This window comes from Perca flavescens, chromosome 19 (assembly GCF_004354835.1).
Source record: "Perca flavescens isolate YP-PL-M2 chromosome 19, PFLA_1.0, whole genome shotgun sequence".
NCBI classification, from domain to species: Eukaryota; Metazoa; Chordata; class Actinopteri; order Perciformes; family Percidae; genus Perca; species Perca flavescens.
Genome location: NC_041349.1, coordinates 14,509,841 through 14,535,134, shown reverse-complemented (window position 1 = coordinate 14,535,134; position 25,294 = coordinate 14,509,841). Strand labels below are relative to the sequence as shown.

At 40.9% G+C, this 25,294-nt stretch overlaps 1 protein-coding gene across 2 annotated transcripts; it reads right to left on the bottom strand.

Moving 5' to 3' along the window:
• Positions 1-772: 772 nt before the first annotated feature.
• On the bottom strand, positions 773-25,036 carry supt16h (SPT16 homolog, facilitates chromatin remodeling subunit). Of its 2 annotated transcripts, XM_028564398.1 has the most exons (25): positions 25,022-25,036; positions 24,666-24,911; positions 23,496-23,588; positions 22,002-22,172; positions 21,649-21,801; positions 21,398-21,544; positions 17,523-17,674; positions 15,709-15,881; positions 15,177-15,267; positions 15,020-15,093; positions 14,751-14,863; positions 14,045-14,110; positions 13,832-13,930; positions 13,316-13,431; positions 11,195-11,348; positions 10,967-11,094; positions 10,406-10,668; positions 10,173-10,291; positions 9,343-9,581; positions 9,175-9,250; positions 8,073-8,242; positions 7,327-7,456; positions 6,454-6,580; positions 6,136-6,210; positions 773-1,650 (listed from the first exon to the last, which is right to left on the bottom strand). In XM_028564398.1, exons 2-25 carry the CDS (start codon positions 24,729-24,731, stop codon positions 1,529-1,531), a joined length of 3,117 nt encoding a protein of 1,038 aa, XP_028420199.1. In that variant the 5' UTR covers positions 24,732-24,911; positions 25,022-25,036; the 3' UTR covers positions 773-1,528. The 2 variants fall into 2 exon arrangements, with proteins under 2 accessions (XP_028420199.1, XP_028420198.1); XM_028564397.1 differs by lacking the exon at positions 25,022-25,036 and having other exon boundaries at positions 24,666-25,011.
• Between the last annotated feature and the right edge of the window lie 258 nt (positions 25,037-25,294).

Sequence of the window (25,294 nt, the reverse complement as noted above, 5' to 3'; positions counted from 1 at the left end):
TGCCCAGTGTTGGGAGATAACAGCAGTAGAGAAGTCGGCCTTCTCTTGAATATAATTGAACTAAAGGGCACTCTGTAAGAACAGCAATGTTTCTTTATAGAAGTCATAGTTCTTCTAGATCAGGGGTCACCAACCTTTTTGAAACTGAGAGCTACTTTATGGGTATTGAGTCATACGAAGGGCTACCAGTTTGATACACTCTTATGAAATAACAAATTTGCTCAGTTTGCCTTTAGTTATATATGATTATTAATGATTAATGATACTCATTTATGTGAAGACACTGGTCATGTTAATGATTTCTCACAATAATTATCAACAATGACTTAACAAGGTGGGTAACCGATAATATCAATATTCAATTTTCATTTTTAGAACAGGCCTGAGGGCTACTCATGTGGTCCTTGGGGGCTACCTGGTGCCCGCGGGCACCGCGTTGGTGACCCCTGTTCTAGATAATCCACAGACCTGATTGTGAGCGGTTTCAAGTAGGAACCACTTTCTACCCCAAACAACCGCATCAATGCACAGAAGGTTAGTATCCGAGCCAACATTTTCTCACATGCATTTTCAGCGAGGGGAAAAATGTCTACATCCATCTTATTCACTCACATTGTGCACATCAAACAAGTCGTTTAGGTTGATTGACATTACTGTCAAGGTGGGTTTGAAACGTTTACTGTAACAATATACCCAAGAATAAAAGTTTCTAAACGTGCAGACAGAAGTACGTTACAGCTTCTAGAAGAAAAACAGAACATTCAAAACAAAACTACAGTTCCTTTTAATTTTATTACAAAAACAAAACAGAATTTTTTTAGAATGAACAGTACAACAACAAATCTACTGAGAATAAACAAAAATAGGGGAACAGAGAGAAGTGAGAGGGAGATGGTGTGTATGTGTGCATAAGTTTACAAACCCCGTTTAAAAAAAGAAATGATCAGAAAATGTATCTGCCCACCCCTCGAAAAAGACGTTCAATCATATTACTACAATTTAACAAACACTGAAGAAAACATGAGGGAAAACAGACAAGGAGGAGGAGAAGAGAGTTTCTCAGTTTATATATAAAAACACTTGGCAGAGGATATGTCAAGCCTTTTCTTTTATTATTATCCATAAGAAGGAACGTGTCTTTAAACAGAAAATAAACAATGCTCGCAATAAAAACCCATTTCAACACACATGCACACACACAGACACACAAACATGAAACCCTGATGGATGGATGGAGAGGTGGAAACCAAAAGAGAATAGAGGAAGGAATGAAGAGGGGAAAAATAAAATAAAAACTAATGACGTGTGTGAGAGACTGTCATGCTGGTTCTTTCTCACCATTTCAACATGACACTTCACTGACCAACACGAAAATAAGGGGCGTCTACGTCTATATACACATCGTGTGTCAGAGCGTGTGTGTTTTGTGTTAAGTGTTTGAGTCAGAAGAGCAAGTTGGGGAAGGAAGGGTCGAGGGTCAACTAGGTTTGGCAGTATGTGTGTGTGTGCGTGTGTGCGCAAAAGACATTTAGGACCGTCGCTTCTTCTTGCTGGGAGCGCTGCTGGAGGCCGATGGCCGGACCTTTCTCTTCTTGTTGCTGTTGTTGATGGCAGAGGTGTCCTCGTCCTCATAGTGGCTCTCTTTGTCAGCTAAAAAAAACAAAAAAATTGACAAAGAAATTCAAGGTTGTGGTATGAGGACACTATCACATTCCCACTGAATCAACCTACACCATCCAATATCTGGCTTTTAGTCTGCAACGGGAAAGGTTACAATGCAGGACCGCTAGAAAGAATGACTAGTCCCGACATACACTTAGACCGCTTTTATCCTATAGACCTCCAACAATTAATGTTAAAGATATCCTCAGCTAAGCCATCTACCTGTCTCTTAGACCCCATCCCAACGAGATTACTCAAAGAAGCGTTACCCGTGGTAAACACTTCATTACTAGATATGATCAATATGTCCTTATTAACAGGTTATGTACCGCAGTCATTTAAAATAGCTGTGATAAAACCTGTTCTGAAAAAACCCACCCTCGATCCTGAGGTCTTAGCAAACTATAGACCTACAGTACAGGCCAAAAGTTTGGACACCTTCTCATTCAATGGGTTTCTTTATTTTCATGACTATTTACATTGTAGATTCTCACTGAAGGCATCAAAACTATGAATGAACACATGGAATTATGTACTTAACAAAAAAGTGTGAAATAACTGAAAACATGTCTTACATTTTAGATTCTTCAAAGTAGCCACCCTTTGATTTTTTGATAACTCTGTAAACCCTTGGTGTTCTCTCAATGAGCTTCATGAGGTAGTCACCTGAAATGGTTTTCACTTCACAGGTGTGCTTTGTCAGGGTTAATTAGTGGAATTGTTTCCCTTATTAATAAAAAAGCAAAGGGTGGCTACTTTGAAGAATCAGTCAAAGTGAGCTCCATCCAGCTGCCTTCAGTGAGAATCTACGATGTAAATAGTCATGAAAATAAAAGGAAACATTTGAATGAGAAGGTGTGTCCAAACTTTTGGCCTGTACTGTACATCTAACCTTCCCTTTCTATCCAAGATCCTTGAGAAGGTGGTTGCTAATCAGTTATGTGATTTTCTACATAGCAATAGTTTATTTGATGATTTTCAATCAGGATTTAGAAAGAATCATAGCACAGAGACGGCACTGGTGAAAATTACTAATGACCTTCTAACTGCTGCAGACTAAGGACTTGTCTCCATCCTTGTTTTACTAGATCTTAGTGCTGCATTTGACACTATTGACCATACCATCCTGTTACAGAGACTGGAACACTTAGTTGGCATTAAAGGAATCGCACTAAGCTGGTTTAAGTCCTACTTCTCTGAGCGATCCCAATTTGTTAACATTAACGATAAACCCTCCAAGCACGCTAAAGTTAGCCATGGCGTTCCTCAAGGCTCAGTGCTTGGACCAATTCTATTTTCCTTATATATTCTTCCTATAGGTAATATTATTAGGAAACACTCAATTAACTTTCACCGTTACGCAGACAATACCCAATTATATCTGTCAATTAAGCCAGACGAAAGTGGTCAGTTAGCTAAACTTCTAGCGTGTATTAAAGATATAAAATCCTGGATGACCCACAATTTCCTGATGTTAAACTCAGACAAAACTTAAGTTATTGTGATGGGACCAACGCACCTCCGAACTTCATTATCCGAAGATATAGCTACTCTGGATGGTATTGCCCTGGCCTCCAGCACTACTGTCAGAAATTTAGGAGTTATTTTTGATCAGGATATATCCTTCAATGCCCACTTAAAACAAACCTCAAGAAGAGCCTTTTTCCATCTACGTCACATTGCCAAAATTAGGAATATCCTGTCTCAAAACGATGCTGAAAAACTAGTCCATGCATTTCTTACATCTAGACTAGACTACTGCAATTCCTTATTATCAGGTTGCTCAAATAAGTCCCTCAAGAGTCTCCAGCTGATCCAGAATGCTGCAGCGCGTGTTCTCACAAGAACTAAGAAAAGAGATCATATTTCTCCTGTATTAGCTGCACTGGCTTCCTGTAAAATACCGGATTGATTTTAAAATCCTTCTCCTGACCTACAAAGCTCTAAATGGTCAAGCACCATCATATCCAGAAGGGCTCCTAATACCTTATTGTCCCACTAGAGCACTGCGCTCCAAGAATGCAGAGTTACTTGTGGTACCTAGAGTCTCTAAAAGTAGAATGGGAGCCAGAGCCTTCAGTTATCAGGCTCCTCTGCTATGGAACCAGCTCCCAAACTGGGTTCGGGGGGCAGAAACTGTCACCTCATTCAAGAATGAACTTAAAACTCTATTTGATAAAGCTTATAGTTAGGGAGTGAGGAGTTGCAGTTTCCACCTATCTGGCCCAACTGCTTCTCTTCACAATTATTAGATTAATAACATAACAAAAGTAGAGGGAGGCAGGCCAGCTGCAGCTGTCGCCGTGGTCCTGCTGCACTCCCTGCTGAGCTCAGCGGTGCCCTGCAATGTCATGCTGCTTCCTGCTGAACCCTGCAGCTTCCCGTTACATCCATCCATGCTCTGCTGGGCCACGCTACATCCTGTAACGCCCTGCAGCGCCCTGATATGACATGAACTACTACGACTACCATTTGAAGTCACTGTTCCATTATTAATTTGGCTATTATCGCCACTGTTCATCATATCCCCAACCGGCCCGTCAGACACCGCCTACCAAGAGCCTGGGTCTGTCCGAGGTTTCTTCCCAAGAGGGAGTTTTTCCTCGCCACTGTCGCACTGCTTGCTCTTGAGGGAATTACTGTAATTGTTGGAATTGTTGGGACTTTGTAAATTATAGTGTGGTCTAGACCTACTCTATCTGTAAAGTGTCTCGAGATAAATCTTTTTATGATTTGATACTATAAATAAAATTGAATCGGCATTCACTCCCAGGACCAATGACCCTGCAGTGGGCAAGGCTATTTCTTGGCTCCGGCTACCATCAGCAGCGATGTAAACAGGACACCCAGGTAGATAACCAATTTTTGGCCCTTTGCAATGCCGTGATGCACGTTGGCTCTGTCTCCGCCCAAGAAGAGTGTGTTTCTTTCAATCGAACTCTGGAGCGGTTCGTTTGTGGTGAGAACGTGATCCGTACTCGAACCGCACCAACTATACATACTCCGCAAGTCTGAGCTAATGTCTCCTGTAGTCAGGTGTGTTTAGCAATCTGCGATGCAGCGGAGCAGCAAACTGCAGCAGCTTGCAATGTTTATCACAGAAATAAACTGCGCTCAAGCTCTGCATCCATCACTCGTATCTCCGTGGTCAAGCCAGCTGCCGCTAAAATTGGAGACAGACGCCAGCGGAGCAGAGCGAAGTCTTGGTGACCAGAGCAGACGTAGTAATGTCTCTCGCAAAACAATGTCTGATCATTTTAATGAAATCAGCTGGTTTGACCACTAGACCAGAACACAGGACCTTCTTCCTGTATTTACTTTCTTGTTCCCGCCCCCAGACATATCAGACCAATAAGAGAGCTGAACGTTCTTGCCTGATTTGTAAGGATGCATTTTGGTACACTTGGATTTTTCCAGGTGTGAAACCAAACCGACCGAAGGCAAATCGCTCCAAGTTTACCAACTCACCAACTGATTCGGACCAAAGGAAACAAAGTACAGGTCTGAAAACGCCTGTGTGAAAATCTTGAAACACGTCGGTCTACAGTACATCAAGTATACGCAACATATGTTGAATGGTTAGCGGCAGCTAGCAGGGCAAGCTAGCTACCGGCAGGATGTCTGAGTTGAAAACGCATCTTGTTGTCACGTAAGGGTCCCGTTCATGTTGCACAGACATTTTAATTGCATTTTGTGTCTGTTAAGAGGCAAACAGGCCCTCTTTAGAACATGCCCCCCCACAACTGCCGTTTTAGCTAAATGGGAGCTCTAGACATAGCCGCAGCATCAAGATTCACGTAAAAAATTGGCCGGAGTTCTCCTTTAAGGATGGAGCAAAAAAGAATACAATCTTATTTGTCTTGATAGTGTCGGCCATATTATTCTCAGTCTCATCAAGACGTTCAGGTCAAATTACAAAAGGAAGTTCTGCCATAACTTTGTAGTGTTTAGAAATGAATAATAATATTCATGCTGAATCCAACATGTCAAACTTCCATCACTTCATGATGAAGATGTAATCTTACATCGAAACGTTACTGTTATGCACCTTAAGAAATAAAACCATCAAGTAAGAAGACCTCTGTGTTGCACCGGCAATTGTTTGCTATTTTATGTCAAACTTCATGTTTGTTGATTATAGTCGATCGTAAAACCAGTTTATCTGCGCATTGAAACTGGACTGGTGGGGTGCAGCAGATGGTTTGAAATGCGACACACACATTTGACATTTTTGTAACTTAGGAACTCCTTTTTTATATATTCTTTACATAACTACCTTTCATCACTTTTCATGTGAACAACACAGTGCAACACTTTGAATGCCTGTCAAAGAAAAGGTCTGAAACTGTGCATCATTGCCCAGTCCCATTAAGGCTATTACATTCAAATGTTCAATGACTGGAAGACCATAAAGTAAATTTAACGCAGCGGTATTTAAACAAATTAACAATAAAATGCCTTCTAGATACAAACCTCTCCTGGCTTCTTCCTCCAGCTCGTCCCAGTCTTTACCGCTCTCTTCCTCGCTGCCAACCGACGCGCTGTAATCTACAAAAACACAGCAGACAACAAAACTAATGAAACAAATTTCACTTTTAAATTCACTCATGTAAATTGTGTCGGAAAGGTTTCTACCAGCATTGATTTAAACGCCATTTTCATTTGAATGAAGACCTGTCACTATGAACCGCTCTGTAGTAAATCCATCCCAAAAGTACAACGGTTTCAGCTAGGATTTAGGGTTGTGTGTCCATGATAGGTGTCTCAAAAGGAGAAAACTAAAAATCGTACTAGAGTCCTCCGTCTCCGAGCTGTAGTCCTCGTCACTGTCTTCCTCTTCCTCCTCCTCTTCACTTGCAGACGGGTTGAACGTTTCATCCTCCATTTCGGACTCCGAATCTTCCTCTGCACCACTTCCCTGAAACCAGAAGAAGACACAGGAAGAGGGATACGGTCACAAAAATAAATACACAAGTTAGATGTAGAAATTGACTTTAAAGTGCTCATATTATGCTCATTTTCAGGTTCATACTTCTTTTTAGAGGTTATATCAGAATAGGTTAACTACATATATTTTTGTTGTACTGCACATTGCTGCAGCTCCTATTTTCACCCTGTGTGTCGAGCTCTCTATTTTAGCTACAGAGTGAGGAATCTCACTTCTGTCCCACAGTTGGGAGTCGCACATGGACGGTAGCTAGGTAAGGACTACTAGCCAGTCAGAAGCAGAGTATGAGGGTGTGCCACGCTAGCAGCTAGGCGAGCATTATAACGTGTGTTACAAAGTGATGAACATTCGTCACGGAAGTAAAGGCTGGACTACAATAGAGCTGTTTGGAGCAGTTAAAAACAGTGTTTTCTGTTGGAGATGGCAAGTCCCTTTGGGGTGGACTTTGGGCTTTTTCATTTTGTAAACCCAGAACGTGCACAAAAAAAAAAAAAAAAAAAAACACAATAAAAAGGAAAGGGAAAAAGCTAAAAAGCATAATATGAGCACTTTAAAATGGTATGATGGAACAGAAAAGAAAGAAAAGTGTTAAACAGGAACATCAAGAGGGAAAAATTGGTACGCGCCATTACTATCTGCGTAGGAAATTGATAATTACCCAAAACTTTGTGCCATTTGTTTCCACAGCATTTTTTGGTCCAGTGTGCTGAACGTACCTCGCTCTCTGGGTCCAAGAAAGACCAGCCTCCCTGCTCGAAGAAGCCCTCAGGATCATCAACGATGGTCTTCATGATCTTGGTCCAGTTCAGAGACTGGACGCCCTCGGTGTACTTGATATCACACGAGCTGTGAGTGAGAAAGAGAAAATGTTGATAGACGTTCTGGTTGGATTTGTAAAGAAGCAGCAGAAAATTAGATGTCACTGAAGACTTTCAATCCAAGTAACTAAGGCTGGGTACCGAACGTTGATACTTTTATGGCACCGAAAAGAAAAAAGAAAAATACTTCTCCTTATTCAATCCTATGAGTATTGAAAAATGATTTCTTTTGGTGCCAAATTTCGGTTCCGAAAGCGTCTGAGCGCGCAAGCTTATCCACACACAGCTGTTGACGTTACACTTCCTCGGTGGTTTCTCTGCCCTGATGACTGACTGACAGGCTGAGCTTGTAAGACAAGGCACTTTTAATAATGTTACTCAGAGTAAGCAGTTTTACCAGAATCTTTTAATTTTTATATCAGTTTTGATTCACAATTAAGGTGGAAAATAAAAGCTTTGTGTTTAATGTATTTTGTTGATGTTGAAAGGAATTTTAAAACATATGGTATCGGAAAAAAGTATAGTTAGGAACCGGCATTGAAACAGAGGTATCGAAATTGGCACCAGATCGAAAGATTGTGAACAATCCCCAGCCCTACAAATAACATACTGTTTATTGCCTTTGTCGATTATAGAAAACCTACTTGAGCCACTCCTTGATGGGGTCGAGGGAGTTGACTGGCACGGCGTTGATCATGGTGACCTTCTTGCTGTAGTCCTTGTAGACGATGACCACGTCGAAGTTCTTCAGGTGGAACTGCACGCGCTCAAAGTGCACCAGCTCCACCTCGTCCAGAGTCACCACAAACGGCGGCTACATACAGACGGCAAAGACAAATGTTTTGGGTTAGCTGCAAAAATTTTGAGTATAAAGACATAATATTTCTTAAATCCCCAGATGATCATATTTTGTTAATAAAAAAGATCAAACTTTATTGAAGATGTCCTGTATCTATACACCTTTTGACTTTTTTTACTGCACAGTATCTGAACGATTTCCAGAGTTTTTTTTTTATTTAACCTTTATTTATCCAGGTAAGTTGATTGAGAACAAATTCTCATTTGCAACGACCACCTGTCAAATTCATACAGTTCCACATTCATACCTGGAAGCTGCCCAGTACAACCACAGTCTGATCTGCTGGCCACTGAGCAGCTCCACTGGAGCAGTTGTTGGCAGAGCTGGGCAATATATCAATATCGTGATATGAGACAAGATATCATCTTAGATTTTGGATACCGTAATATGGCATAAGTGGTGTCTTTTCCTAGTTTTAAAGGCTGCATTACAGTAAAGTGATGCCATTTTCTGAACTTACCAGACTGTTGTAACTGTTCTATTATTTGCCTTTACCCACTTAGTCATTATATCCACATTACTGATGATTATTTATCAGAAATCTCATTGTGTAAATATTTTGTGAAAGCACCAATAGTCAACACTACAATATCGTTGCGGTATTGATAGAGGTATTTGGTCAAAAATATCGTGAGATTTGATTTTCTCCATATCGCCCAGCCCTAGTTGGAGATTAAGGGCCTTGCTCAAGGGCACCTCAGTGGTGGTAATGAGGGAGGGACAAGCACTGCTTTTTCACTTTCCCCACCCAGATTTTACCCAGCCGGTCTGGGGATTGAACTGCCGACCTCCTGGTCACAAGCTCGCTTCTTTAACCTTTAGGCCACTGCCCAAAATTAATGAGGTGAATCATGTGTATCAATACGAAAGTGTGCCCAATCACTCACCCATTCAGTGGTATTGACAAGGGAACCCGACGTGGGTTGTAGCAGACAGGTACTCCTGTAGGGGGCGCCCTGGAACCTACAAACAAAGAGCCCAAACAATCAGTCACCTCGCCCCAATTACTCGTATTTTACAGCCATGGTGCTCAAAAGTCGATCCGATTTACTCACCCAAGGTCTCTGAAGGGCACCTCGAACTCCAGCTGCTCTTTAGTCAGCGTCTCCACCTTCTCGATGAAGTTCTTGAAGGCTGACTTGAGCTTGTGCCTCATCTCCCGCTCCATCTGCTCGGCGTACAGGTCGTCTCGGTCGTGCATGTGTTGGTGTTTGCCCAAGTCCGTGGTGATCTCCCCGACCTCCGTGTAGAACTGGACGTCTGTGTGGCGTCGCTTACCGAACATGATGGCGTTCTGGAGGAGAAGTGATGGGGACAAAACCAAACATTAATCAAAAAATTTGGTACTTGCTCTGTTTTGCCATTTTGGAAGAACATGAGAAAAAAATAAAAATATATATTATTTTACATACATACATACATACATACATACATACATACATGATAACATTGTTGAATATGGCCACAACGATATAACTTATAACAAATTGCTTGTTGAATTACAAACTAAAAATGGAAATCATTTCCAACATTTTATTGAACAAATTGAAGATTAAAGCGAACATAAATGGCAAAAAAAATTAAAAAGAATGACAGTTACATTTTAAAAAGGTGCAGTTTTCTACTGATATTTTGTTTTCAACTAACAAAAAAAAAAAGTCTAAATGTCTTTGGCATTATATCGCAGCCTTTCACGATGCGTTTATTGCGGCAGTTGATATCGCGATAATTTTTTTTTAAACGATATATTGTGCAGCCCTAGTATGAATGGTGACTGGACTAGGTAAAAGCACTTCGAGTAGTAGACAAGCACTATATAAATACAGTTTATATTGATACCACATGGAATACAACACACACACACACACACACACACACACGTTACCTTGAGGTGGAAGTGTAGTACAATGATCATCTCCCCGTCACACGGCTGGAAGATGGCGTGTTTGATGTTGTTGTAAAGAATGTCCACTTTGTCGCCGCGGACTGACGTGAAACGAAAACCTGCGCGGGGATAGGAAAGGGTTTTATTTTTTTATGAAGACAGTATGGAGCTTGAGGAATCACGTTGTTCGAACTTTCCCAGACTCCTATTCATCCCAACAAGAGCTGCCTCACCATTAGTATGGGCCTCCAGTGAGCCCTGCATCCTCTTCTGTGCGATGTTGGGTCTGATGTACAGGTCTTTGAGCTTGGGGTTGCTGCGGTTGAGGTTGATGACCAGCGAGTCCTGCTTGACGATGCCCTCCTTCTCCTTCTCTTCGGCCTCTCGCGTCTTGTAGCGCTTCTGTACCTCCTTGATGATGCGGAAAGCGTTCTGCAGGTTGGTGGAGGGCACCGACGTGTCGCCGGGAGCTTTGAGGTTGGACGCTCGGTACGTGCTGATTGGAAACACAGAAAAGGCAGTTCAAGTAGTTGTGAATGGTACGAAGGGGAGATGAAAATGCTTTTTAAGTACATAAGTAATAATTTAGAACTGGATTTCAGTCCTGTGAAGTCGTCAGTCAAATGCCATTCAAACAATATGCGACGCCAAGTTAAAGACGCAACTTTTGTTGAGACTAAATTTCAAAAGAATTCAGTCTCTCTCTACATCCATCTAGTTTCCAATTAATCAAACTCGACTTTAAAATTCAGAAAATATTCTTTCCTCATTGTGCAAACAGTTAATAGACTCACATTTCTTTAACAAATGTGGCGTCAGGGTTGGGGAAGATATTTCCCTCCTGTCGTCCTAGAGAGCTGCCGGGGACGAAGAAGTTGATCCTCAGGTAGGTGTAGTCTCCTTCTACAGACATGCTGATGTTCTGCACAGGCAACGAAAGTCAAAATCATCAGTCAATAGGACAGGGAATAAAAAAAAAAATAAAAAAAGCTGGTGGACAGTTGAGAATAACCTCAGTGTACCTTGATGGTGGCGATGTGGAACGGTGTGGCAATACCAAAGACGGGCATGACGACCGTCTCGTACTTCTTGTCAATGAAGATCTTCATTTCTCGGATGTCCTTTTCTCTGGGCATCTGAGAGACGTTCTTATAGGACACGTTGGATTTTCTGGCCCTGGAGAGAGAAAAAAAAATTTAAATAAAATAAAAAAAGAGTGGAACTCAATTAATGACCAGAAACCTCATTACATGTGGGAATCCTTGAGTCTATATCACCTACTGCTTTATTTGGGCATCTTTTAAAGTGCCCATATTATGAAAAAAAAAACAAAATCACTTTTTCTGGGATTTGGGGTGTTCTTTTGTGTCTCTGGTGCTTCCACACACAAACTTTGAAAAAAATCCATCCATGCTGTTTTGAGTGAGATACGGTTTCTGAATGTGTCCTGCCTTCAGTCTCCTGGTGAGCTGTTCAAAATCGGAATATGTGACGTCACAGTCCGAAATGAGCTAACCCAGCTCCCAGCTAATCCTGCCTTGTAACTGACCAAAGTTGGAGAAACAGGCTCTCTTTTACTGTCTCTAGAGTTAGCTAGCTGACATGCTCTACATCTGAGCTACTGAGCATGTGCGAGTGCAATCAAAGATAGTGAAGAAGAAGATGAAGAGGTCTCACTCTGTAGCAAAAACAGAAACCAGGTGAAAAGAGGATCTGCAGCAGTGAGAGAGAGCTGTGCTGTACAACAAAAATATGGTGTTTTTTGAAAATTAAACCATGTAAACCTATTCTGGTACAACCTTAAAATACAGTTATGAACCTGAAAATGAGCATAATATGGGCGCTTTAAGAAATATTTGAGCAGTCCAGGCTACTTATCGGTGGCGGTGTAAACACATTATGTGGAATGTAGAACACTACAAATACTCTTCTCCTCGGGGTGGATGCAAAATGATTGTGCATCCACCCCGTGATTAGGATCCACTCCAAAATTTTAGGGATGGGCGCGAGTAATTGATCCCTCGCCATTATGAGGAACTCGAGGGATTAATGGAGTGAAATTAAGCTCCTTTTTGATCCAATATCTAAACCAAAAGTAAGCTCACAACTCAACCAAATTTGGTCAAAACAAACCCGGACAGTACATGATGAACGGCACCCGTTGCATTATATGCACCAGATACATTATATTGTTGTGCATAGTTATTGCTGCTGCCATGCTCTTTAAGATGAATTCTAAAAATAGATTTCCCTCCACAAGGAATCAATCCCCCCCACCCCCTCAAGTAATTCATGCAATATTCTGGGAAAACATTACTCATGCCCATCCATACAAAACTGAATGGGTTCTTCTTTGGCCCATTCTACAAACCAAAAACATAACCTTCTTGGCAGAAGTAAAGAAACTAATAAAAATAATTAGGAAAATAGTATAGTAATAATAGTGCGTTGCCCGCGAATATATAAAAAGAGTAAGTTTCTAAGTACCAAGTCCAAAATGTCATCTGATAAATTGGAATCCAGGTCCTGTTCTCATGTAGTTCTAATAGTCGACAAGAAGGAGCATCTATGTTTGAAAGAATGAAGGTCACTTCTTCCTTAAAGTAGGGTTACAGACAGAAATATGTCTGTAGAGTTATGAGTTTTTTTTCTGGAAACTGGGGAATAAGGCGTTGCACAAAATGACTAGGGTTGGGCATCATTTGGATTTTAACGATTCTGATTCCAATTCTTCCTTTCGATTCCGGTTCTTATCGATTCTTGATTCAGATTCTTTGAGTGGTGGAGTTGAAACGGGTCACGTGCTTATTTCACAAATAAGAGGAAAGTTTTATTTTGATTCAACGGTGGTTTGCAGTTTTACAGTTTTTTTCAACATAAAATAAAGCCACACTAGAGCGCCGCTTACTGTGCTACATGGCTGCAACACAACAAGCACCTGGCCGCTACGGAAACCAAAACTTGCGCATGTTTAATTGGGAAGTGATGATCGGATTTGAAAACAAATCCTCCAAACGATTCCAAAACGATTCCAATACAGAAACGATTCCGATGGAATCGTAATTTTTGAAACTATTCCGATTAGGAATCGGTTCTCGATGCCAAACCCTAAAAATGACTGACTTGTAAGTATTTACACTCACTTCTGAATCTGCTGCTCTCCTTTCTGCTCTGTCAGACGACGTTTGGCTTCTTCGTTCAAATGATTGGCCAACTCCTTCTGGTGGGCCCGCCTCTTCTCCTCCGCCGTCATCTCATTCTGAGTTTGAACAACAAACACAACTGAGTGATCACACAGAAACACCAGAGGCCATGATTTTATTAATTTCTGTTCATACAAAAAAGGACGAGGGAAAAAAATAATGACACATGCAGAATGCAGACATGTGTTACGCGGTTTTGGATGGTCAGAAAAATCATAAAAACACAAAAAAACTAGTCACTCATAATAAAAAAATAAAAGTATGACAACTTTTTCCCATAAGTAAGTGGATTTTTCAGCTGATGAGATTTTAGACAAAAACATTGAATACTTACCTTCCCAAGTAGCTGGTAGAGTACAAAAACATTCACACACTTAGTTATTACAGCTCGGTCAAGGTGTCAAATAAACACTGATCACCAGTCACATATTTACCCACGCAAACATCCACACTTACTCTGGTTCTGTCTGCGAGCAGGGCGGCACTCCGAGCTCCCTTCCCGAGCAGCTCCTCGGCATCGTCCCCGTCTTCCTCCTCATCCTCCTCGTCGTCATTCTGAGTGGCACAAAAAACGAGAAAAATAAATCAAGTACGTATAGTTCAGTGTCAAACTTTATTCCCATTTGTTTGTGCCGTTACATACAAAAAGTGAGCCAGAAAGACACCTACCTTCAAGAAGATTCCCACATTTTTTATCTTTTTCTTGACTGGTGTGAGAATCGTGGCAGCGTCTTCCTGTTACAGAAACATAAAAAGGTGGTAATAAATATGTAGCATAACTAGTAGGGCTGCACAATCGTTTTTTTTTTTTTTTTTTTTTAAATCGCCATTGCGATATCAACTGGTGCAATGAACACATCACAAAAGGCTGCAACACTGTGCAAAACTTAGATTTTTTTGTGCCAGTTGAAAGAAAAGGGAAAAATAAAATCTGTAGAAAACTGCAAACTCTTTTTTTATATTGATCAGTAAAAGAATGTTGGAAACGATTTCTTTGACCTTGTTTTAAATTCAAGCAATGTGTTGTATTTTAGCAGAATACTGAAAAGCAGAACTGAGGACACTTTAATAGCTTTATTTATCGCAATATTCAACGTTATCACATATTTCCTTCATATCTGCTGCAGGAAATCATCCCAAAAGGATCAATAAAGAGAAGTCTAAGTCTATCGTGCAGCCCTAATTAACTAGGTGCTTTGACTTCTGTTGCACTTGTTGAGGTCAATTTTTTTTTGTGTCAATCATACCAAAATACTGATTAGGTTTCCAATGGTTATTTATGCACATAAATTAAGAGCCCTGAACAGCTCGAACTAAAAGGAGAAGTTGCATTCAAGTGTCTTTGTGGCGTCTCAGCAGGGTAAGTGCATCTTACCTCATTGATCTGTATTGTGTCGCCGATGAACAAGGCGTACTTTTTCTGCTCGTCCTTCTTGGCCTCTTTATTCACGAGGTCAGCGAAACCCAAACTGATACTCAGCACCATGCCTGGGGGAGAGACGCACACGACCTTTGGTTAACATTATCTATTTTCTACAATACATATATTTATGAGTTGTTATTCTACAAATTTAAACTTTTCTTAGTGCATTTCGACCCGTTTCAGTTTTTGAAAACAATAGACATGTGCGGCTGAATGCTCACCTTTTTTCAGTTTGTACTGGTTTTTAGAGTTCAAAACCAGCGAGCCTTCTCTGAACTCAATTCCCATTGCAAAGCTACAAAGAACAACAACAAAAGAAGTCAAGTCAAATGTGTAAATGCAAGTGAATAAAAGAACATGGCATTTGTGTGCATTTACCCAAGGTTTTTGGTCAGCTTTGCTACGAGTTCCGACTTCTCTTTCTTCATGTACTCCAGAACAGCGTTGTAAGCGTCGCAGATTTTTACCCCTGTGGCAAAAGTAAAGGTTTATAAGACAGCAATACACACACATATGCACAACAATGCCCTTTTTTGCCTTATTTGGATGCAGTTCCCATAATGCTATATTCTAGAGCTATAAGTCAATTTATATTCTACGACTAAAAAACAATAAATTAGCATCATTTCTGATTACTAATTTTTCAAGCAAAAAAAAACCCAAACGGTAGTATGAGGATGTGACACTTTTCTTTGTTGTATATTAAATTAGTCTTTGAGTTTTGCATTGTTGTTTGAATAAAACAAACCTTTTGAATAAACATCTTTGGGCTCCTAGAAGATGTGATGGGTATTTTTTATTTTCTCTACAATTATGTAATTACTTACGAGAATAATAATCAGCAGAATAATGGATAACTAAAATATTTGTACCTAAAGCTCCCACACTCTCAGCAAGCTCCTGAACCCACCGTGTTTGAGCTCTTTGAGCAGCTCCTCTTCCACCTGCAGCAGGAAGTTGTAGTTGTCCTGCATCTCCTGAGGGGGGTCCACCATGAGGGTGCGCACCAGGTTGGAGCAGTACGACTTGTAGCGGATCCCCATGGCACACGTGATGGCACCGAAGTGCATGTGGTTCTTGTCACTGGAACAGAAAAAAGCTGTCCGTTAAAATGATGACCAGGGGAAAAAAAAATGCATGATTTGATCTTCTCACTCTCCTTTTCCCTGCCTACAGTCTTTAAACTAAGCAAGCCATCTTATGTTAGAATTTAAGGCTGAAACTGATTATTGGATTAACCAATTAGTCGATCTGCCAAAAAAAGATTGTGCCGGGCAACCTCCACCTCACTCCGGAGAGTGTGCACCCCCCATGTAGGTACTCGGCAGCGGCCCTCGTTCCAATCTGACCTGTGGCACTTTGCTGGGTGCCATTCCCCTGCTGTCTCTCCACTTTCAAGTCTATCTGCACTATTAAAATAAAAATCCCAAAAAAAGAAAAACATATATTCTGCAACTATTTTAATATTCCTTAATTTCGTTTAATTAATGTCCAAGCAAAAATAACAAACATTCCCTTGCTTGTCTTTTTCTAAAATAATAAACTCAATGTTTGGGTTTTAAATGGTTGGTCGGAAAAAAACAAGCAATATGAAGATATCTCCTTGGAGATTGTGATGAGCATCACCACTGTTCATCACGCCCCCAACCGGCCCGTCAGACACCGCCTACCAAGAGTCTGGGTCTGCCGAGGTTTCTTCCTAAAAGGGAGTTTTTTCTTGCCACTGTCGCAATAGCCACTACTAATGCTTGCTCTTGAGGGAATTACTGTAATTGTTGGGGTTTTGGAATTTATAGAGTGTGGTCTAGACCTACTCTATCTGTAAAGTGTCTCGAGATAACTTTTGTTATGATTTGATACTATAAATAAAATTGAATTGAAATTTTTCACTATTTTATTACATTTAATAGACCAAACAATTGGTCAAGAAAATATTCAGCAGAATCATGGACAATAAGAAAGTTCAGTTCCCACTAATGAGTTATAAAGTTTTTCCTCCCCCTACAGGCTGAACAGAAAAAAAGAGTCCCATTTCTATGAAATTACCAATAGCTTTGAAGATAAAAGATACTTCAACCAGGGTTGTATTATAACAATGTGGGTAGTACGTGTAAATGAGCTATGGTCAACTTCCCTCTGTATACTCGCCAGCGCACAGATTTCTATGCTCATTTGACAGCTTCTCGCTGGCTTGAGGGCTTTTGCTTTAACTACAGATTGTACTTCTGCATATGGAAACAAAGCGTATAGAAGCAGTTCGAGAGAGCCTCTCCTCCCCCTTCTCTCTCTAAAAAACCAAACTCGGATTAAAATGCAAGACTAGGCTGCGCTAATCAAATATAAACCAAGATTCTGTTACTGCTTGCCTAGTTCTGGCCTGAAATGTTTTCAGAAACATATTTTAGCTTTCTATTTAACGGTTATAAAAAGGTTGTTACCAGCTGTCCGCCATATTGCCTTCGGTCTCAACACAGACGTGCTCGCATTATGTCACCCACCAGCGGGAGCGTTTATTGGTCTGGTGCGACGCAGCGGCATTCTGATGTTGTAGGTGTTCTACCTCAGGAGCCAAAGTGAATGCCACAAGCCCCTTTGTCTCAGTGTTCTCTGGTCACGTAGCACCAATTTTAAAAGTATTTGCATCTTTCTATTGCGTAGACAGTTTTCTTTTTTTAAAACCACAAAAACACATCACCGTGCCTCTGCTAAGGTGAGACGAGTTACCTGACAACGCTGAACTTGAGGCTGTAGTTCCCTCCGCTCTGGATGATAGGAGGATAACACATCTCCACGGTGGAAGGATCTGCACCGCCCAGGTACTTCTTCTCCTCGATGGCCTTCTCCACCGACTCCGCTAGCTTACTGTGACGCACTTTCTGTTGGGGGCGGGGGGGGAGAGATGGGAATATATGACTTTGGCACCAAATTATTAGAAAATTTTTTGCAGTAAATTAAAACAAAAATCATTGCAGAGGTACTGTTTGCTGATAAAAATTTGACATTTTCTTTATATAGAATTTTTGTAATCTTCCTGTGTAGAAATTAAAAGGACAATTCCGGCGCTAAATGAACCTAGGGGTTAATAACATATGTGTACTGAGTCGAACATTGTCTGGGACATGTTTTCATGCTAATCGAAGGTCTCTAGCTTTAAAACAAGCTACCGCAAATGGGTGGTTAACTGCTAACGCTACCTTTCGGGGCAGATGGTAAATCGCTATTTCTATACCACTAACAAAGCTCAAAACAGCACCACACTCCCACGGTAGCGTAATGAGGGGCCCTACATGTAAACCGAAGCATTGAATGTTGTAAGTGTACAGACAGTTTATTAAAAAGAGATTCTAAAGACCGTAGCATTCATGTTTACATGCGGGCGCCATCTTGGAAAACAGTCGTGACCAGTCGAACCACGAACGCCGTGTTTGAGCTATTTTACTGGTTACACGCTGTTCGTCGTTCAACTTATAATCTCTTTTTAATAAACTGTCTGTACACTTAGAACATTCTCAATGCTTCGGTTTACATGGAGGGACCTTAGTTAGTTAGTGGTATAGCAATAGAGATTTACCATCTGCCCCGAAAGCTAGCGTTAGCAGCTAACCACCCGTTTGCAGTAGCTTGTTTAAAGCTAGAGACACATTCAATTAGCATGAAAACATGACCCAGAGAACGGTTGACTTGGTACACGCCGGAATTGTACTTTAATGGAATATTAATTATTTTAGCACATGATCATTAAAAATGCTTTAGGCCTATTGAAAAATCAAGAAAGTAATGACACAAATGCATTCCCAACAAAAGGAATATAAGAAAAATATGTCATGTTCCTGTTTTAAACAACCTTCGTGGACATTCAAGTATAGATTCCAGAGTTTACAAGGTGCACCTGAACGCACTATGAGGTCCCACACAATCAAGCTTTAAAGCTAGAGATGTTCCGATACCAGTATCAGCTCCGATACTGCCTAAAACGCTGGTATTGGTAAGTACTGGAGTTAATGCACCGATCCGATACCAAGTAATAAAGCCCTAAAGAAAATCTATGTTAAAGTAGATTATTTATGTTCTTTTTCCGTTATAACTGACTGTCAAACTGGACAATAAAAGAAAGTTCTGTGGCATTCATTGTTTGTTCATGTTTCACAAAGATAGAAATAATATCACATCCATACAGGGATAGTAGTATACAGTTAGTAAACATAATAAAACATATGACACACTGGTATCGGATCGGTACTCAGTATCGGGCGATACACAAGTTCAGGTATCGGAATCGGGAAGCAAAAAATGATATCGGGCCATCTATTTAAAATGGTAGACAGCGCAACCGCGGTTCTTTGAAGTGCAGTTCTAAAATCGGTGGACATGAATAAAATTCACCGATACTTTCTTCCCCAGCAGCACAGCTGTGTGGTTAGCTGGCGGCACATGAAAACATCATCACTTTTTCTGGTAAAATAACATCAAAACACCAAACGCATATAATTCTGCAGGGATTGCCGTACGCAGTCTGTCTACCGTTTAGCGATAGTCACACAAACCTAGGGCTGTAGCGATACACTAATCTCACGATACAATATATATCACGATATTCAGCCAACGATACGATTCGATATATTTCGATACACTTACATAATTTTCTGAAAGATTTAAAGGGGACCGAGTGATTTTGGTGACATCTTGTCAGTGTTCCATTTACTTGGATTTAATTAATTGAACTGAAAACATCAATTACACAATATATGTCTCTGACTGGACAGAGAGTCTACAGCAGGGATCATCAACTACATTTTTTTCAGAATTTTTCTAAGCACTCTGGCGGCCGCACTTTCAAATAAAGAAAATAAAATGAATTCATAGCTAATACACCTATTCTTGTTCAAAATTTTCACTTTCTTACTGAATTAATGCTACTATTTTTTAACATGTATTAGTGTGAGCAAACTCCTAAAAAACATGGAAACTCCATAATGATAACTGGCTCTTTAACTAGAAAAAGATTTCAGACTAGGAGGCAGTTCACTGAGGAGTGATGGTTAAAGTCTGTGATTATGGAAACATTGTAGTATGCAGCATCCTGATTGGTGGAAAATGCTTGCAGAAAGCAAGGCTGTTGTCAGGTAAACATGTCACTGTCAAAGAGGCTGAAGCGAAAAGTTGACGTGGAAAAGCCAAAAGCCCAGCTTTAATGATGAATGGACTGATAAGCAGGCTATGCACTCGTCCTGTATGCCTCATTTGCAATGAAACGATGTTGCAAAAATAATACAACCAGCATCATCATCATCATCACTCGAACATAACAATCGCGTCATTCACGTGCATATTAAGTAGCTCCAGATTGTCCGCTCTAGCGGAGAGTTTGGTTTGTTCAGCCAGCAGTGAGGTTTACAAGAATTTGTCAAAATGTCCAGATTCCCAGCAACCTAAGATAAACAGTTAGACTACAAACCAACAGCTTTTGTTTTAGCTTGTTTGTAAAAATTCGCTATTTGCAGAGTTGAGCTGTGTTTGCGTAAAACAGCGAGGTTACTGAGCAGATTGAAATATCGATTTCTACATGTTTATGCCGGTCTACACAGCTGAGTGCATTGATAAGTATTGACTTTCTACTCACGAAGGTTTAATTGTAGCCTATTTACAGAAAAGAGACCAGCGTGAGTTCATCTGCCCCAGCGGCCGTTGGTAACTCTGTATCGTTCCCAGTCAGGTGCTGCGTGTTTCACACACACACACACACACACACACACACACACACACACACACACACACACACACACACACACACACACACACACACACACACACACACACACACACACACACACACACACACACACACACACACACACACACACACACACACACACACACACACACACACACACACCTCGGCTCAGCCGTGTGTGTGGAGCTCGGGCATCGCTGTAGGCTGCAGAATCCCGGCATGTGAATAGAGATGTAAATACAGGGGGCTGGGTTTTTGCTCTAAATGATAAATAACAGAATGCATTTTTTCCTCTTTTACATTTTGTGAATTCATGATTATTCTGGGGGCCAGACTAAAAGCTTTGGGGGCGGGCAGCCAGTTGACGTTGGCTGCTCTACAGCGACACTAGCGGCTGGCTGACCAAATTGCTCTTCCTGCAACGTGAATGGGGGTAAACACGGGGGATTTGAATGGGACTTATGTATCGATTCTCGCGGCATAAAAATCGATACTTTCTTGGGGGAAAGAATCGATAAAATTGCTCAGCCTTACACAAACCGAATGTAAGGTTAATCATAAAAAGGATCAAACTTTATTCTAATAGTCACACACACAGAACAATGTAGTGAAATTCTATTACTGCATTTAACCCATCCTAAGTATTAGGAGCAGTGGACAGCTATACATACAGCATCTGGGGAGCAACTTGGGGTTCAGGGTCTTGCTCAGGGACACTTTGACATGTGGCCGGAGGAGCCTGGGACTGAGCCGCCACTCTACCGCCACCAAAAACAATAATCCCTACTTAATTTTAGAGCGGATGGCATCCATCTTATTGGTGCAACCTTCTGCACCCTAACATTAATTCACCGTTCCTTCTCCTTACCTCATCTGCATCAACGATCTCCATGACGCGCTCTTTGAAGAACTTTGAGTAAACCTCGCTGGTGATGGCCGCGGCCTTCTTCATTAGGCCCAGCTCTCCGTCTTCCTTCACCGCCATTGTGTACGCAACCACGGCACTGATGTCTACCTGCAGGCAGGAAGAAACGTTAAACAGGGAGGTGTTGACCAAGACACAGAATTTTCTTCTTTTTTTAAATGCAACTTCAAGTGACATTTTGGATTGCGTTTTACCTTCTCCAGCCCCTCAGCGGTGATTGTGTCGTTCCAGCTCTTCATGTACTCTCCAGGGAATTTGTCCTTGCTGAAGACTCCCACCACCTTGCCCTCTTTGCTGCCTCGGATTGCCTCGATCATCTTGTCAAAGTTGGCCTTGTTGCTTTCATTCTGCGACACACCAACAAATAGCGATGAAGAATCTGATTTACGCAGATGAGGGCTTACATAAAAGAAGAGTTCACTAAAAGCAAACTGCCTCCTGAATCAGAAAACAAATCACACCCTCATATCTTCAAATTGTGTGCAGATCATTGTACAAAGAAGGAGTGTGTATTCAGCCATTACCTCCTTGTCTTTACACAGGTTACCTTTTCTCTGGTGAGCAGGGTGATGGGCGGGACCCCGTTGGCGTTCTCGTTGCCTTTAGTTACAGCCACCTGTTTGAGGAAATCCACCTTCTTCTTGCTGGCGAGGAAGAGGATTTTGGTGTCGCAAAACACCATGATGGTGTCGGTCAACTCGTAGCCAAACAGCCATGTCTGAGGAAAAAAAGATAGTAAGAAAGCGTTAAGGGGAATTCATTTGGGGGATGTGAACCAAAACATGTACACTAAACAAATGTACAGTGAGTAATTAACCTGTACAACCTTTAAAATGCATGTTTAGTTCTTTTAGCTTTAGCCACAGTGAAACTCAACACTAATTTATGGACATACGGTCAATGTCAAGGCAGCAAAATTGTGAGAAAAGGCACAAATAAGTCCCCCACACACATTGGTGTAAAAACCATGGTGTGTATTGTAAATAACAATGATGTATACTCAAAATATCTGTCTGTGTAAGTAGTAAAACAATACAAACCCCAAAAAATGCTTTTTAAGTTTAGAAACATTTTTATTTATGTGGAGGACGCAAGATAATTTTAGAATTATAATATGACCGCGTTGTGAACCTATAAACTCATTTAGACATCGGACGTTAAAGATTTGTGTTGTTGTTGCCCAGATAAAATGACAGAGAAAAGAAAAACAGATATAAGATCCTTTTTCAGTACACCAAAATGCCAAGTAAGTACAATAAGTCCTCATATCAAGACAATTTGGTAATATCTTTATAAGAATGGGTGCTTATGGAAATACTAACGTCACTATGTCACAGGCAAAGGAGACAGAAAGAACTGAGGAACAGGGAGACCAGGGACAGTCAGGTGGAGAGTCTCAGGGAAGTGTGTTGAGCTTAGTTCATGTTTTTGGAGGTGTGTGGCTGTCAGGGTCAGTAGATGAGCGTTACCAGTGGCTCACTAATTTACATTATGATCAGCTAATTTAACAAGTGTACAAAAACACTGTATTTATTTTATATGGGGACACTTTTTCAAAATAAGTCATTGTGTTTCAAGGTATTTTTGTGGCTCGATTGTAAACCTAAAAATAAATAAACAGTTTTAAAAGAATATTTTTGTCAATTTAGTTAGCTTTTTCATTGAATCAAGAGAAACACTGAAAATAAGGATAATGGTACAGTCTCCATGCTACATTATATAGCATTAAGGCTTCCCTCTGTGTATATCCTCTACAAGTATAATTGTGGCTGTATTATTTGTGTCCGCTTCAAAAATTGCTCTTCAGAAATGTTATGTTTATTGTCCCCCAACCCAACTGTTAGATGAGATTTACGACCATACAGCTTACACAAATGGCTAGATAGCAATGCAGTTATAATGCATGCAAAATGAATGTATTGTGAATGGAACATTAAGTGACTGTGGGAAATTGACTTTAAAGATCATATCATACAGCGCCTGAATGCATCTACATGCCAAGTGACCTAATCATGCTGCTATGGCTGGGGTATGCCCTTACCTGTATGGCTGTGGATTTGGCGTACACAATTTCCTCGTCCACTCCGACAGACACCACAATTGCATCGACTTTGCCAAACTCATCTTCTCCTTTCTGGGAAACAATGATTGATATAAGCACCCATCATTTACTGTTTGTTATGCATGAAAACAAATTTCAAAACCATACTGACCCACACTAATGCACTCTGGTAGACAAAGAGTGCTAGTTTCAGTTGTTGCATGAATAACCCTGGTGAGTGAAGCCAGCTAGCTAGTTGCGTTAGCATCACTGAAAAGTTGATTTTTAACACTAAGGGCAACATCAGCACCTGATGTTGCATTACCTGGCAGCACATAGGATGGCCGCAAATCTCACACAGCTGGTTAAAAAAAAAAAAATGAAATAGTTATAATGCACGTAAAGCTTCTATAAAATGAGCCATTTATCAGACTGCATGATTGGGCTGCAATATCAAGTGACAACTCACCAAGAAACCTCAAGTTACAACTTCTAAACATGAGTTTAATACGTTTTAAAAGTAGCCAAAAATGTTACGTAAAGTAATTATCTAACAAACTACTTAAGATAAAGTAATTTCCAGAAGCTGCAGGAATCCTGCACGTTACAGGGATGCTGGCGTTATTCTGATGCTAATTAGCCAGCTAACATTAGCATATTGCAAATGTTACAAAGGCAAGTCAACAGTGAGGTTTAACAGTCTGGCAGCCAAGTGTCGAGCACACCTGGATGGTGGATGGTTTCTGGGATCACTTTAATGCGATTTAGTAGTCATATTAGCCCACACTGGTTCACTACACGTTTAGCTGCTCGGCTAGTAAGTTAGCTTGGTGGCAAACGTGGTGAATAGGGTGATAAGTGTGCTAAGATAAGTTAGCTCGCTTGTTTGGTCTAACACAAGACTGGTGAAACATCTTCCAAACATGCCAAGTTGGAGAGGAGTTTCAGGGCGAATAAAGCGAGTCAAACAGTGCAGACTGAGGCCTAGTTGTCGGCGCTGGGTGCAGGCAGGGAAACAGCACCGCTCTCGCCGAAAACAGTCAACTCGCTCGGGAGAAAAACGCGGCTAACTTAGCGGTCGGTATCTTCCAACAGCCCACTTTCTCCTCGTAAACAGAGCTACAGTAGACGATTTGACTCAAATACACGCTTGAAATCGCTCGATTTTACCTTCCAATTGCCGTATAATCTCTTGATCCGGCGGTAGTACGCTTCCTTGTCAAGGTTTACCGCCATGGTGAGTCCTCTGGTGCAAACTCCAGCTCCCGGCTTCGCTTCTTAGCAGGCCAGATGATGATGATCAGTGTCAACTAACAATAACGCACTCTTTCCACGCCTGCTGAGATCCACGCACCTCTACGATATGCTGCTGCTGCTGCTGCTTTTCTTATAATGTCACCACAGAGGCCTTTTCCACTGAGGAATCATGTAAAAACGAACCAATTACTAGGTTAAAATATGATAAATTATTAAAATATAATGTAATGTAATTTGGCTTTTCGCCACAAACACAACCACACACACACCAATCTGTTATAATTAAGTCCTCAGTCCCCCCCCTCCTCTTCCTTCCTCCCTCCCGTGCTTCTTTTTCCTCTCCCTCCCCCTCCGAGTCTTAACATATCAGCTATTATAATAAACAAACGTTATTTAAAACCATAAAGACGCATAACAAAACCTTTTTGTTTGATTCCAACAACAAAAAAGAGAAAAAAACAGAGATCTAAATGCTTGGTGCAATCTGTCCTTTTGTTACTTTTTAATTTTATTTGATGATATGTGGCGTATTTTGATGTCAT